This window comes from Saccostrea cucullata, unplaced genomic scaffold, assembly GCF_032062105.1.
Source record: "Saccostrea cucullata isolate Sc308-1 unplaced genomic scaffold, CSIRO_AGI_Scuc_v1 ctg347, whole genome shotgun sequence".
In the NCBI taxonomy this organism is placed as follows: domain Eukaryota; kingdom Metazoa; phylum Mollusca; class Bivalvia; order Ostreida; family Ostreidae; genus Saccostrea; species Saccostrea cuccullata.
Window position 1 is genome coordinate 484814 of NW_026933200.1, and position 13989 is coordinate 498802.

General features: G+C 32.2%; 1 protein-coding gene across 3 annotated transcripts; it reads right to left on the minus strand.

Annotated features, from left to right (window-relative positions):
- Positions 1-808: 808 nt before the first annotated feature.
- LOC134237637 (uncharacterized) lies at positions 809-13669 on the minus strand. 3 transcript variants are annotated; one of them, XM_062719776.1, is made up of 9 exons: positions 13496-13669; positions 12483-12544; positions 12196-12327; positions 11581-11620; positions 7501-7556; positions 7028-7165; positions 5920-6028; positions 5707-5744; positions 810-3345 (listed from the first exon to the last, which is right to left on the minus strand). In XM_062719776.1, the coding sequence occupies exons 1-9, from the start codon at positions 13582-13584 to the stop codon at positions 2270-2272; spliced, it is 1740 nt and encodes a 579-aa protein (XP_062575760.1). In that variant the 5' UTR covers positions 13585-13669; the 3' UTR covers positions 810-2269. The 3 variants fall into 3 exon arrangements, with proteins under 3 accessions (XP_062575761.1, XP_062575760.1, XP_062575759.1); XM_062719775.1 differs by having other exon boundaries at positions 5920-6046; XM_062719777.1 differs by lacking the exon at positions 7028-7165 and having other exon boundaries at positions 809-3345.
- Between the last annotated feature and the right edge of the window lie 320 nt (positions 13670-13989).

Consider the following 13989-nt stretch of genomic DNA (forward strand, 5'->3'; position numbering starts at 1 on the left):
ATTTCACAAGATTCTAAGGGGTGTTAAGAAAGTTCGTTCCAGGATGAAATATTTTCAAAAAGTTCAAAGTAGTGCATAACTAAAGAGACGAATTTTCAAGTCCGAAAAAATCACAAGAGTGTGCTTTAGATTTATAGCAATTCATTTCCAGTAGGAACTTATAGGATTTTTCTTCCATATGAAAATACATATTACATTTTTAAAGCACCCAAATGATAGAAATGCTGGTCATTTGGGTGAAAATAGGGATAATTCCCTGTTGTTTCTTCATAGCTTATCTTCCATCAGAAAAGCTGACGAATGTAGGTATAAGAACGATAGATCACTTTTCAATACAATAGGTTTGTCATTTTGGAATTCTCCACAGATTTGATAATTTTTGCATAATATTTGAAAGGAAGTTTTGACCTGTCTGCTTAATATATGTCACAAATATGCGTCATCCCTAATTTTTCTGAACAGACATCATCTGTTTTAATACCTGCCCTCTCCTTATTGATTCAACAAAAGACAGTTAAAACCTTATCAGTAGCAAGAATGGACTCTGCAAATATGAAATATCACAAATTGTTAATATATTCTCATCGGATTTCTTTTTGAAAATAAAAGAAAAATGTGGAACGAACTTTATTAACACCCTTTATATTAAATAAATATACTTTACAAATGAAGTTTGACAGTATATTTGTGTATATTAAAGACGGAATGTTATTTACTACAAAAGACATTATTGGTAATCTAACAACCAAGCTCTCTGAAAAACATGATGACTTTAACTTTTCAATTGACAACTTCCCTTACTTATACAGATTACTCCGTTCCTATTTTATATTGCTTCATGGAATTTTTGATCTTGAATACTGTTCGTTATCCCCATATGTTTCATGTTAAAAGATTTCAGGAAAAACAATAAAATACAAACATATATTGATAATAAACATAGAATTTATAAGTGTACTGCAATTCGAGAGGCACCTATTAAACCTGTATTTGAAATTGTCGTTCAGTCTTAAACATCATATACATGCTCTGATTTGAGTGTTTTCAATAATACTTTACTTAGTGCTAATTAAGTTGATCTGAGATAAACCTTCAGTTTAATTGCATACAATAAGGAAGAACTTACGGAAGGAAAACGATACCACATAAACATTAAGTTTATTTTTAATGTATTTTGAAAACATATAAACAAAAATAAGATTAGTCCAATACTTCTTCAATGTCAAAAACTAGGCTAGATCTTTCCTTTATCCTTCTAATGAATTACCGTATATACTCGCCTATAAGTCGGATTTTTGGGAGTTAAATTTTTGGTCCAAAACCCTATGTCCGTCTTATAGGGGAGTCATAAAGATATATTTTTTTCTGGACGGTGAGATATGGTATTTTTAATTTTTTTGTTTTTTGTAGGACTCCAAAGTGCAACGGCAATCCAAAATCCGATGGTCACGCCAGAGTCCGATGGTCTGCGCCAATCCCCGATGGTCTGACACGCCAAAGTCCGATGGTGCGGAAATCAATTAACGTTTATTAAGTCACAGTGCCACTGCGCCACACCTCAATGCCGCGCCATGCCAAGGTCTTAGAAATAAGTATAAATAAATGCGAAAACTAACCCTTATCTGTCATATATGTGCGCGAGACTAATGCTCGAAAAGTGTGTATTAACAATAACCTAGATATCTTGGGTGGGTGCAAGACTAACCCTAATCACTCGACTATAGTGTGCGAGGACTTATCTTAAATATCTCGGGTTGTGCAATGCAAGGACGAACCCTAATCAGTCAAGTGGTGTGTGAGGACCAACCCTAATATCTCTGGAAGGTGCAATCAATATACAAAATCAATAAAATTGTATTCGAGGACGAATTCAGATATGATGGCTTTTGAATGCAGGACGACGGCGTCAATTTTTGACGTCAAATATATTGTGACGTCATAAACGTTGACTGTTTCTCCGCACCATCAGATTTTGACGTGTCATACCATCGCACTTTAGCGCAACGTGTCTCGTAGGAAACGAGTCATCGGACGTTGGCTTGACCATCGGACTTTGGCGTCCGTAAAGACAGTAAGCCGTCGGGGTTTGGCGCAGACCATCGCACTTTGGAGACTTAGTCGACAAAATATTTAATATCGACAACAAATGATTTATGCTTATATCAAAGAAATCAATAGGATTAGATGTGTAATTTCATTTCAATATATCGAAATTAAGTATATTTTGAACAAAAGGGTTTGCAATGTTCTTATTTTCACTCTGTTGAAGCTAATGTTGAGGTCGTGCAAAGCTGTATCTAAGATTGTCCAAGGTACTACTCGCGAACTTAAGTGCACTTATTCTATTCATCTTGTTCTTTATGACAGTCTGACACTTCCGTAGGGGGTTCATGTGAACCTCAGCCCCCGGATACTGGGGCTGGGCACTACCCCTCGCTTCTTCGTCGTCACTGAATTCAGGTGGTGGCATTTCGTCCACATCTAACAGACCGGATAGATTGTACGACATGCCATTCGTCTTCCGTCTGTTAAGCATATCCCTTTTAAGGGTAGTTTTCATTGAAGGTTCATTTCTGAGAAATTTTTTTGGCATCAAGGAACTGGTTCTCTTATTTTTACTTTTACTTTCTGTTTCATTGTCTGTTCTGATGCTCACTGTACCATCGTGTGCAGCGTTGCCCTCGCTATTGCTGTCATCGCGATAGATATCCGAATTACTTGGTGGTTTTCTTGGAAGAGGGGGTGGTTTCTTTCCTTTCTTAGGTTTATAGCGGAAACCATTGCTATGAGCAGATGGGGGCGCTGGGGGAGGCGGAAGTGCCTTTATTTCCGCTTCACTAGATCTATCATTTGAAAGAAGTGGTTCTTGTGTCAGATAATCAGATGTGTCTTCAGGAAAAAGAAAACTTTTCCGCTTGTCAGGATTGGGTGAATTAATTGGCGGTAGAGGTTTATTTTTTACAATAGGAGGCAGAGAGTTCTTAGAATACTTAACTCCTGAGAACTCTGTCTTTTGCATTTGCTTATTTAAACACATGTCCGATTTTTTGCCTTTAGCTTTCAAACTAAGAACATCGTATGAGGTGAAATCTTCACACTTTGCAGAGGGTTGACTCGTGGTCATTGGGGCTTTTGGAAGACCGACTTCCTTTGGGGTATGCTTTGTTCTTGGCATCAGTCTAGCTGTATCCGAAATTTGTGCATACGGATTTTCAGAATTATCTGGGAAGAATCCACTCGTCTCTCCGCAGGTTACACGTGGTTCACAGGGCGGGGTTTCTCGGGTGTTACATTGCCTCCTCCCGGCCTGGTCCTCCCTACAGGAAGCCTGCCGCTGAGAGGCATCTGTGTATAAAAAGGATTTCCCTTAAAGTGAATTCAATTCTTTTGAGATATAAATTAAACAAAAAGTCAATAAGTTTAACATCTTTGTCCTGTTGATCTTTAGGAGATTTTAAAAAGATCTCTATCCTCTTTATTTCCATAAAAAAGATCAAATATTGTGGATATACCTGAGCTCAAAACCAAAATTTAATTTACAATTATTGTGAACCTTATTTATTCATTGGGGTACATAATTCAATTTTTGAAAAAATCCGTGGGTAGTTATGGATGGTAATTTCCTATGTTAAACTTTGCTCTGATTTTGCTGTCCCTTCCCCTTCCACAATCATGATTTGAACAAACTTGGATCAACACTATCTAAGAATACATGTGTATTTAAAAAGTTCAAACTTCATATGAAATTGTTCTTGATTTGATTTTAAAAGATTTCTCCTATGTCGAACTTCTTTCCTTTAATTTGGCCTTACCCTTACCCCGGGAATTAAACGCATTTAATAAACGTCTTCAGTTCCCGGGGATATGTTTGTATATCAATAATATATTATAACTTATTGATATGTTTTATTATTACTTTTCTTTTTTGAGATGATTACTTATATATTTTGAACCTTATTTAGTATATCTCCTGATATGACTTGAATATGTATCGACGACGTATTGTCAATTAACAATGGTAATTTTCATTCCTACGTCGATACGATATATCCTGGTGAGCTTGAGATAAAAGATACCACAGAGTCTGACACATCTGCTTCATACTTGGATATTTCACTTGAAAAAGACGTTAATGGTAAGCTAACAACCAAGCTATATGATAAACGTGATGACTTTCACGTTTCTATTGTCAGCTTCCCTTACTTATGCAGCAATATACCTTCATCACCTGCATACGGAGTATATAAATCTCAGGTGATTCGACACGCAAGAGCATGCTCTACGTATGAACAATTTCTAAAACGAGGTACATTATTGACAAGCAAGTTGATGAAACAATAATATCAGCATTCTCGTTTAAAGTCATCATTTTGTAAGTTCTATGGTCGATACAATGACATTGTCAGCAAATACAATTTATCATTGAGTCAAGTGCTGCCAGACGTTTTTCATACTAATTGTTAGTCCATTATTTATACACTGAATTGACGACGGATTTTTCGGTTATTTCCCGATCATGACAAGGAACATACGGCGGATGTGACCAGTCAGCAGGGGATGCTCACTCCTCCATGGCACCTAATCCCACCTCTGATGTTTTGGAGGTCCGTGTTTTCTCTGCTACTAATTTGTATTGATTTATGGACTTTGAGATTGAATACTGTTCGTTATCTCCATATCCTTCCTTGAATATGTTATCGTAGCTCCATCTTATCCTTGGGTGTAATAATTTTTATGAAACTACAATCTCACAAAACTGTCACTTATGTTTCATCAAGTCTTGTCCTTTGAAGATTTTTGAAATTCAATAATTCTTAATTGATATAAAGAAAAGGCTGTGACGCTTCATTAAAAAAGGACTAAAAACCGACCCCTATCTTTTTAAACAGAATGAGAGATCGAAAAATCAGAGAGCGTATAAGCAATACAATAAAATTGAAAAACAATTTAAAGATAAAAGTTAGCGTAAATGTAATAAACTGAAGGCCTGCAAAAATAATATTTCATTAGTTTTTCTAATTTTTTAAACAGAGAATATAAAATAAAATGTATATTAATGTAATAGCAGAATAAATTAAGGTCACGATCTAATAAACGACTTTACACTGTCTTTTTGTTACTAGATCAATTTTGACTTCATAATTTATATAAGCTTAAATTTTCCCGTACTTTACGGCTGTAATAGAATTATGTAGAAAATGAAGCATTTTCATTGTATTTAATTTGAAATCATGTCAAAAATATCCCCGATATCTATATTCAATTTGATATCATTCTGAAGTAGAGGTTTAGAAGAAACGAAAAAACATTTTCTAAGAGACTGTAGGCAATATTGATACACTTCTTTTATTTGAGAAGGAAAACAATTACGAAATTCATACCCGACTTTCTTCATTTTTCATTTAAAATTACAGCTGAAAATATGTTTTTTCGTCTTGTTTATCAAAAAAAAAAAAAAAAATTATGACCCCTAATTTCACCTTATTTTATTAAGCTATATTTGTAAAGGAATCATTAAAAGAACTCGTTCCTCAAATTTGAAAAATCTGTAGTAACCTTTTATTTGCTAGAGCTCGACCTTAAACAAAATTGTGACATGCCTAATACAGTTCTACCTAAGTTCTGAGGGCTACTCTGAAATCTCTATGATAACTGGAAATCTTTAACCAGATAATTTTAATGGTTTTTGTAGAAGTATGTACTTACTATTTATATGCTTTGGTTCATATCCTTCCTTTATTTTCCTGTAAAAATATTTTTTAATCAACATTATTTATTTATTAAAATGTTTGGAAAACCCTTTGTTACAGAATCAAAATACAGTTTCACATTTTTAAACATTGTTACTGTGAAAAAGATTCTCAGATAATTTGCATTTATTTATACTTAGAATGATTGCTTATCTAATAAGATTCAAACCTTCGTCTACAACAAAAGAATACTCCAAAAATAAGAAGAAGTACGACTAGGCCTCCCACCGCAGTCACTGTTGGCAACAAATATCCCTTCCATGATAAAAGCGGGTCTTCTGTAAAATAGTTTTCTTCTATAAAAATAATGAAAAGGAAAATCTTTTACCATATTTTATATACCATTTTCTGTGCACCTATCTTGCTGTAAGAGTAGCACACAGACTGCCAATGTATCAATTCACTCAATATATTTGTTAAAAATATTCTAATTGGAGTGTCTCGCAATTTTAAGTGCACATAGAACAAAGAATAAACATTTCCTAAAAGCGAAGGAGAATATAAATAAGTATAACTGAATATAATTATCACTTTCAAAAAATAGAATTTTCAAGAATTGTGGTAAATGAAAAAGAAAAATGCAGAAAGAATAAAAGAAGCCATTTTATTAATATTTGAGAAAAGATCAATTGTTCAGTAAATTTGGTCTCTGTAGTAGATGATAGGCAGTTCGAGTATCATTAATCAAGGCATTGCTACATTTAGTACATTCTTCGTGTTTCCAACTTCAGACCAGATATTATCCAAGATGGCTGAACATCCACTTAAGGACATACGAGATGTTCCCCAATAGTATATAATTTTTTCCCAACATTTTATCAATGAACTATTACTACTTTATTATTACTACATATTTACCAAAAATTGATGTACATTATCAGGCATTTGTGCAAGATAGCAAAGGATGATGTTTTCTATATAACCCTGTTATGAAAATACTTAATTTGCCAATATTACATTTTTTGATTTTATGAAATTTTACCTGTTAAGTAATCAAAAGGTAATTAATTTTTTTAAATATTTTTCATACATTATGAAGATTTACAAAACAGATATTTGAGGAACGTATCGTCTGACCTTAAGATTGTTCTATGAAATAGATCATCAGAACTTCATAGATTTTCTTTACAAAGTTTTTGCTTAGTTCTATTCTTGATACATGTGAGCTAAAAATATTAATTTTGTTTTAATCGAAAGGTTCATTTTACGTTTATAAAAAGGAATTAATGTTTCAATATTAAACCCCACGGAATACTGCTCTTGAAAATAAAATGTACCTGTGCTCACATCACTACATCCAGTCACGCTGTTACACAGCGTCAGGTTACATGTACACCTAGAGACACAACGTCTTCCGAAGTATCCTGGTGGGCAGGGTTTAGAGCAGTTGTTATCATAATATCCCGGAGGACACTCTGAAAACAATTGATGTATAACAGTATTACTGAATATATATTTAGAAAGATGATGATAAATGTTTCAAATGTTAATATTTTAGGATATTTTGAAGGGCTGTCAATAAGAGAAAGTGTAAATTGATAGGCATATTTTTGTATATGACACGAGCGATATTATATTGATATAATATTATATATCACTACTATATCCTTTTTTTTAAAAAAAGTAGTCTGGGGAGAATGAGAATAACAGAAACAAAAATGCATTTTTCCCCCTTTTTTTTACTTTACTATGTCTTCAAATACTTAAACGCATGATTCTAAAAATCTGACATATGTTTACATATACATACCTATGCACGTGTTGCTTTTATTGTAATAGTTTACACAGCATCCATTTTCGTTTTTTCTGTGAAGTACGTAAAATCAAACTTTGACAATGAGAAAAAGAAAATGTTATCAAATTATTTAGAAAAAACCCACAAAAACTAAATTTTCAGTCTCCAAAGAAGATGGAAGAACAAGAAAAGCGATATGCGTATAGTGAAATAAACAAGTAGGTGAAAATTAAATCTCTAACTTATGACAAAACTCTTTAAAATTCCATCTCACAAGTGCAAAATTAATTATGAAATAGAATGCTCACTATAAAGATAAAAAGGTTTGTTTTCTCATATTACAGGTGAATAACACACTTTTTTATATATATATATATATATATATAAGTGACTCTTTGCTCCATTGTTCAAAGTTAAAGAGAAAATTTTCCTCAGAAAAAAAAAGATTATTATGATGTCATTAATTTCAATAATGGAAACTTAAAATACCAAATTCACAAATTACATATTATGGTATTATTTGTATATATCTAAAGCTATAGACATTTTACATGAAACATATGGAGACAGCGTACAGTTTTTCAAGCATAAACGTCCATAAAAAAACACAAAATAGGAGCAATGCAAACACAGACCTCCATAAAATACGTAATCAATTCAGTGTGTAAATAATGAACTGACATTTATATCAAAACCGTCAGTCAGCATTTGACTCAATGATTAATTGTATTTGCTGACAAGATCATTGTATGAACCGTATAACTTCTGAGACTGCTGATATCCTTGTTTCATCAACTTGTCTGTCAATAATTTACTTCGTTTTACATAGAGCATGCTCTTGTTCATCTAATAAACAGAGCGAAAACCTCAGCATGCAGGTGATGCAAGTATATTGCTGCATAAGAAAGGGAAGTTGAGGATTGAAAAGTTAAATTTATCAAGTTTATCACAGAGTGTGGTTGTTGTATTATCATTATCGACTTATTCAAGTAAAATATCCAAATATGAAACAGATGTGTCAGACTCTTTGGTATCTTATCTCAAGCTCACCGGGGCATATTGTATAGACATAAGAATGGAAATAACCATTGTTAATTGACATTAAGTCGTCGATAAATCTAATTGTCAAGTTGAAGGCCACATCAAGTGTTTTCTTCTTTACACGTATAAGATTTGTTTGCCACTTTTCTTTAAAAAATGCCATATATGTGCTGTGGAAAAAAGTTAACCACTTTGGTTGACACAAGATGTAGGGGTGTTTTATCACTAGAGACTTTTGTGGTCCGTTGAAAAATATTGCTCTCTAATACATTAATGAGTAAAACACTTTTACAATTTTAAAAAGAATACAGATAAAAAAAAGAAACTAGAAATAAAATATTCCCTGTTACGTTCATGAGATGATATCCTAATTTGCTGGTCTGCATACCGTTATAGCATAATTAATCGAGTCGAAATCTCAAAGATGGCGGTGAATTGATTTATTTTCTATTACATCACCTAACTGTAGAAGACAACGTCCACCAAATATTTCAAAGGAAAAAGAAATGGTTTCCTGTCACATAAAAAAAAACTTTTTGCAAGCGACGGAGAAAATCTTTTTCAACGTGTAAAATATGCAGTTTGAGTTTAATAATTTTCTTAAATTAAGTTTGTTGTGTTATCATATTGAATATCAAAGAGGTCCCTTTAAATATGCTTCAATCTAGATTTGATACTATTTCCATTCATTGTTCTGTATTTACTAGTATATATAGGGAAACTATTATTTACTAGTATAGACAGGGAACATCCGTTTCTCTGCCATATTTGCCTCAACTATCCCTCTTTTAAAATTCTAAGGAAACCACCACTCAACCCCCAAAAGATGATCTGATTACGGAATATGCATATACACAAGGTGTTATAAGGATATGGTTTCTATAAACAAAAAATCATTATTTTTACCTCTATTTGTCTGTCAGGATAATTTGGATGAAAATGAAAATTACGAAATTTATTGCGCATTTACAGGATGCAAACTTTCATATTTACTGCTGCTTTAACTAATTTCACGAGTAATTTGAATTGAGGAAGAGGAAAGGTGACAGATGAAGCACGGACAAGGATAATAACAATATACCTGAATTTTCTTAGAAAGTGCGTGTATGAGAATAGTTCAGATTCCAGTCTTTAAAGCAAAACTATTATTGGTGCCATAAACATTCCTTTATCACAGTATGAATTATTTTGCAATTAGTTTTATGCTGCATGATAAAAAAAAAAAAAAAAAAAAAAAAAAACGGAACAAAAAAAAAAAAAAAAAGGAATTCAGAAAAGCTTATATGGCAAATTTATTGGACAACACCTATCATATCTAAAAAGATAACAATTAGTGACTTCTTAAAGCAAACAAAATTTTGGACGAGAAGAAAGTTTGACAGACAAACGGAAGGACAAGGGGAACAATATACCAAAACTTTCTTTAGCAAATGCGAGTCTAAATGTGATTTACAATTAGAATTAGATAGAATACATGATTAGTACGTATTGGTCCCTGCTGACAAAGCAATTAGCAAAACTCTCTTTGTTTGTAAGGCTCATTAAAAATGTATTTCTGGAGAACTTGGATTTCATTCAACAAGTGACAGTTCAACTTACACTCATAACTTCCTCAGTTTTAGATATTTTTAATATTCCAAACAACCAAAATGAATTTGAATTACCATATCTATATTTTCATTATCATAAAAATCCTTACAAACAACAAACATAGCGGGTTCCAGTAAATGTTCTACCAAGTCTCTTTCTTTGCCTTACTAAGATATTTTCAGTTCGTAGCGAAGGAGAAACTTCAAGAGTACTGTTAAACAATATATTCGGAAAATGGTGTAAATCAGACGTAGATCAAAGGAACTTTTGGAACATTTGAAATCACAAAATTTGACCGAAACCAAAACCATAAAAACTAAAGATTTTCAACTTTATATACACCTATTCTGCAAGATAAATTAAAGTCTAAGCTGTCTGACATAATTGACAGCTGCTTTATCAACAAAAATGAATGGAATTGTAAATTTACTTTCATTTGCAAAAATACTTTGGTAAAAAACATTCCGATTGTACACACAAGTACTCTAAAATTGAAGTTGAAAAGATGCTCGAGTTTCTGATTGACAATATCTGTGTGGTCTTTGAAGACCAGGACTTCCAACAATCCATTTGGATTTCAATGGGTACCACATTATGCCCCCCTGTTATTAGAAGACCTATTATTGTATTCATATGAAACAGAATTTGTTCAAAATTCTTTACGTGAAAAGAAGAAAAAACACTTGCCGTGGCCTTCAAATCAACATTTAGATATATCGGAGATGTATTGTCAATTATCAGTGGTTATCTCCATTCTTATGTGGACACAATATATCTCGATTTGCTTGAAATAATAGATACCACAGAGTCTGACACATCTGTTTCATATTTGGATCTTTTACTTAAAAAAGACGTTTTTGTTATCTAACAACAAAGCTTTATGATAAACTTGATGTCTTTAGCTTTTTAACCATCAACTTTCATTGATATCTCTCGGTTAATTCGATACGGAAGAGCATGTTCTAGTATGAACATTTTCTAAAACGCAGTAGGTTATTAGAAACGTAGTTGATAAAACAAGAATATCAGCTATCTTGTTTAAAATCGTCATTCCTTAAGGTATATAGTCGATATAATGACCTTGTCAGTGAGTACAATTTACCATTAAGTCAAATGCTGACTGACTTTTTTATACTGATTGCAATGTCATTATTTACACACTGAGTTATCCGAGATTTTTTTCTGTTAATTCCCGATCATGACAATGTGCATAAGGCGGGTGCGACCGGTTGGCAGGGTATGTTCATTCCTCCATTGCACCCGATCCCACCTCTGATGTTTTGGACTGTTCAATGGACTTTTCTCTCAAACGATGTTCGTTATCTTTACATATTTTATAGATCCCTATCAGAGACCCTCAAACATTTAAATAGAACTGTAAAATGCTAATTTAATTACGTAAGCAAGGTGAAGTTGCATGGATCTGAAAATTTTGTTTTTGACAAGAGATATTTTAATACTTACGGACAATATCCTTGACTTGATGCTTTCCCAGTGCTTGAAACTAAAATCAAAATGATATAAACTAGGTTCATATCAAATAATCCAAATGTCTGGCAAAATGTATCAAAATATGAGAATCAAAGAGGAATAACAGGAAATTGTGCCTAAATCTATAATTAGAGTTTAGCAAATGTTTATGTTCATAATAAAAAAAATCTTTAGTCATGACTTCCTCTTTAAATCGATGCTTAATAAACCTTCAAATTATTCAACTCATACAGTGATTTTTATCACCCACTTTTATTTCCTAAATATTTCTTGTCTTGCTTTTATAACCAACATGTTAGTGACATATCAATGCTTATGGTCATTCATGATTCTAAATAATTCGCAAAATTTATCAGGCGGCTAAATTATACAGCTCTTTAGTTACCAATTAAAAAACAAATCATGACTGAGATTTTTAAAATAGTTTTCTTAAAATTTATTTTTTGTGAAATTGAAACGAAATATACATAATACTATTCCAAGTACATATATACTAGTATTTGGAGGAAGTAGGTTAATTTTAAACCAAGGAAATGTGTTGAACATACAATATGATCACGTGTGTACACACCGACATCGCAGACTTACCATCTTTACACCCAATCACATGATCGCACACATGGCCATCTTTACATCTACACTCATTAATGCAAAGTTCACCGAAAAACCCCTCTGGACATTTACTTGAGCAATTAGATTTATAGAAGCCAGGTTCACACTCTGTTTAAGTAAAAGTAAACCTAAATGTAACAGGTCAAACAAAAGGAAGATATATGTACATAGAGACAAAAAATTAATATTATATTGATATACTGATTTAGGTCTTGCTAAAAGACCGTTCATTAAAATAGAAATAAATGAAATACAGCACATACCTTCACAGCGATCACCAGCCTCATTTAAGTGGTAACTGGGACAGCAACTCAGAGGAGATATTCTGCAAAATGTTGATGGTTCATGAAGATAAAGCATAAAACTCAAGCTCAAAAGTCCTTAGGAACAATGTAAATGTGACGCAAAGCTAACAAGGACCGTAAATTACAATTAAAACAAACGCAACAAAAAGAACAGAAACAAAAACAAAAAAAAAAGTAGTAACAGGTGTGATAAAGGAGAGAACGTCCACTTTCGATCGGTTATACACTGTGTGCTCCTTATAATGGTCGGGCAAACGAAAAAACCCCAGGACAATTTCGTGTCAGAACAAGGACTTTACAACTTATAGAGTCTGTCAACATTTTTAACATTATGATATATTATGTCCCTAAATACTAGTATAGGATACCTTCTGTTTGTTTTTATGCTATTTAACACCCCTCTATGATATCTTTCAAAGTAACCGTAAGAAAAAAATGTCGAAATATATGTCTCAATAAATATCAATTAAATTAAATATGAAATTTGTAACAATTATATCAGTAATATTCTAATTTTTAACTTTTAATGGACTAATCAGAGAATCATTCTTTTACATTTATTTTGAAATTGACACCATTGATAAGTCCTAATCTGTATTGTTGTTGTATCAAAAATGAATTTTCTCGCGACATACCCTTTATATATAATTTGGAAGTTTTAAATTTAAATTTTACATTTTCAAAATTCAAATTTCCAAAAACGATTTTTGCATTTTAAACATTTGACTTTTTTACCTAATCGCTTGTTTTAGAAAATTTACGAATATTTATGATAAAAACCTAAAATGTCAACTCTTCAAAACGTGTTTAGAAATTTGAAAATATAGATTTTTGAACTAAAATTTTGAATTTATATATACTACAAAAATATTAATATTCTACAATTCCAGATCATTTTTAGAACGTTGAATTGCTAAATGTTACACAGACCGTAAAGGTATTCAAAGGCACTAAATTCGATTTTGACTTACTTGCATACTCCTGTAGGAAACAACTGAACACGTCTGATCAAGTTATTTATAATTCCAAAATGTAGAAAAAGAAATAAAAGCTTTCTCATATTCCAGTGTTTTAAAAATTAAACAGAATACAAAAATACCAACTTCTACATGATCCATTTACAATGCAGTGATATCAGATGTAAAAAAAAAAACTGTACACAAAACCTTTCTAAGATGATTGTAAATATATGAACTTCCTTCCTCTTTCCGTTCTCTCGTTGACATTTTTTATTTCACAACGATTGCTCAAGTTGAATTATTTACATTTCGAAAGGGTTTTGTTAATAATGTACATGTCTGCCCTGTTACCTGAGCTGAATTAGGAAAAAAAGATACACAACGTCACGTAAAAAAATCTCTACAAAGCAACGACACAAACAATATTGATAGTCCAATATTCTTTAAATTTTTATTTTACGAAATGCATCCGGTCTGTCAGTTGTACTGACATGTAGCTCTTGTAT

Excerpts from the sequence above, each read along its gene's own strand:
- LOC134237637 (XM_062719775.1), bottom strand. The coding sequence starts at position 13,584 with ATGAGAAAGCTTTTATTTCTTTTTCTACATTTTGGAATTATAAATAAC. Across the intron at positions 12,328-12,482 it reads GGCTGGTGATCGCTGTGAAG|AGTGTGAACCTGGCTTCTAT; the intron begins GTATGTGCTGTA and ends TTACTTAAACAG. Across the intron at positions 6,047-7,027 it reads ATGTAGTGATGTGAGCACAG|AAGAAAACTATTTTACAGAA; the intron begins GTACATTTTATT and ends TTATTTTTATAG.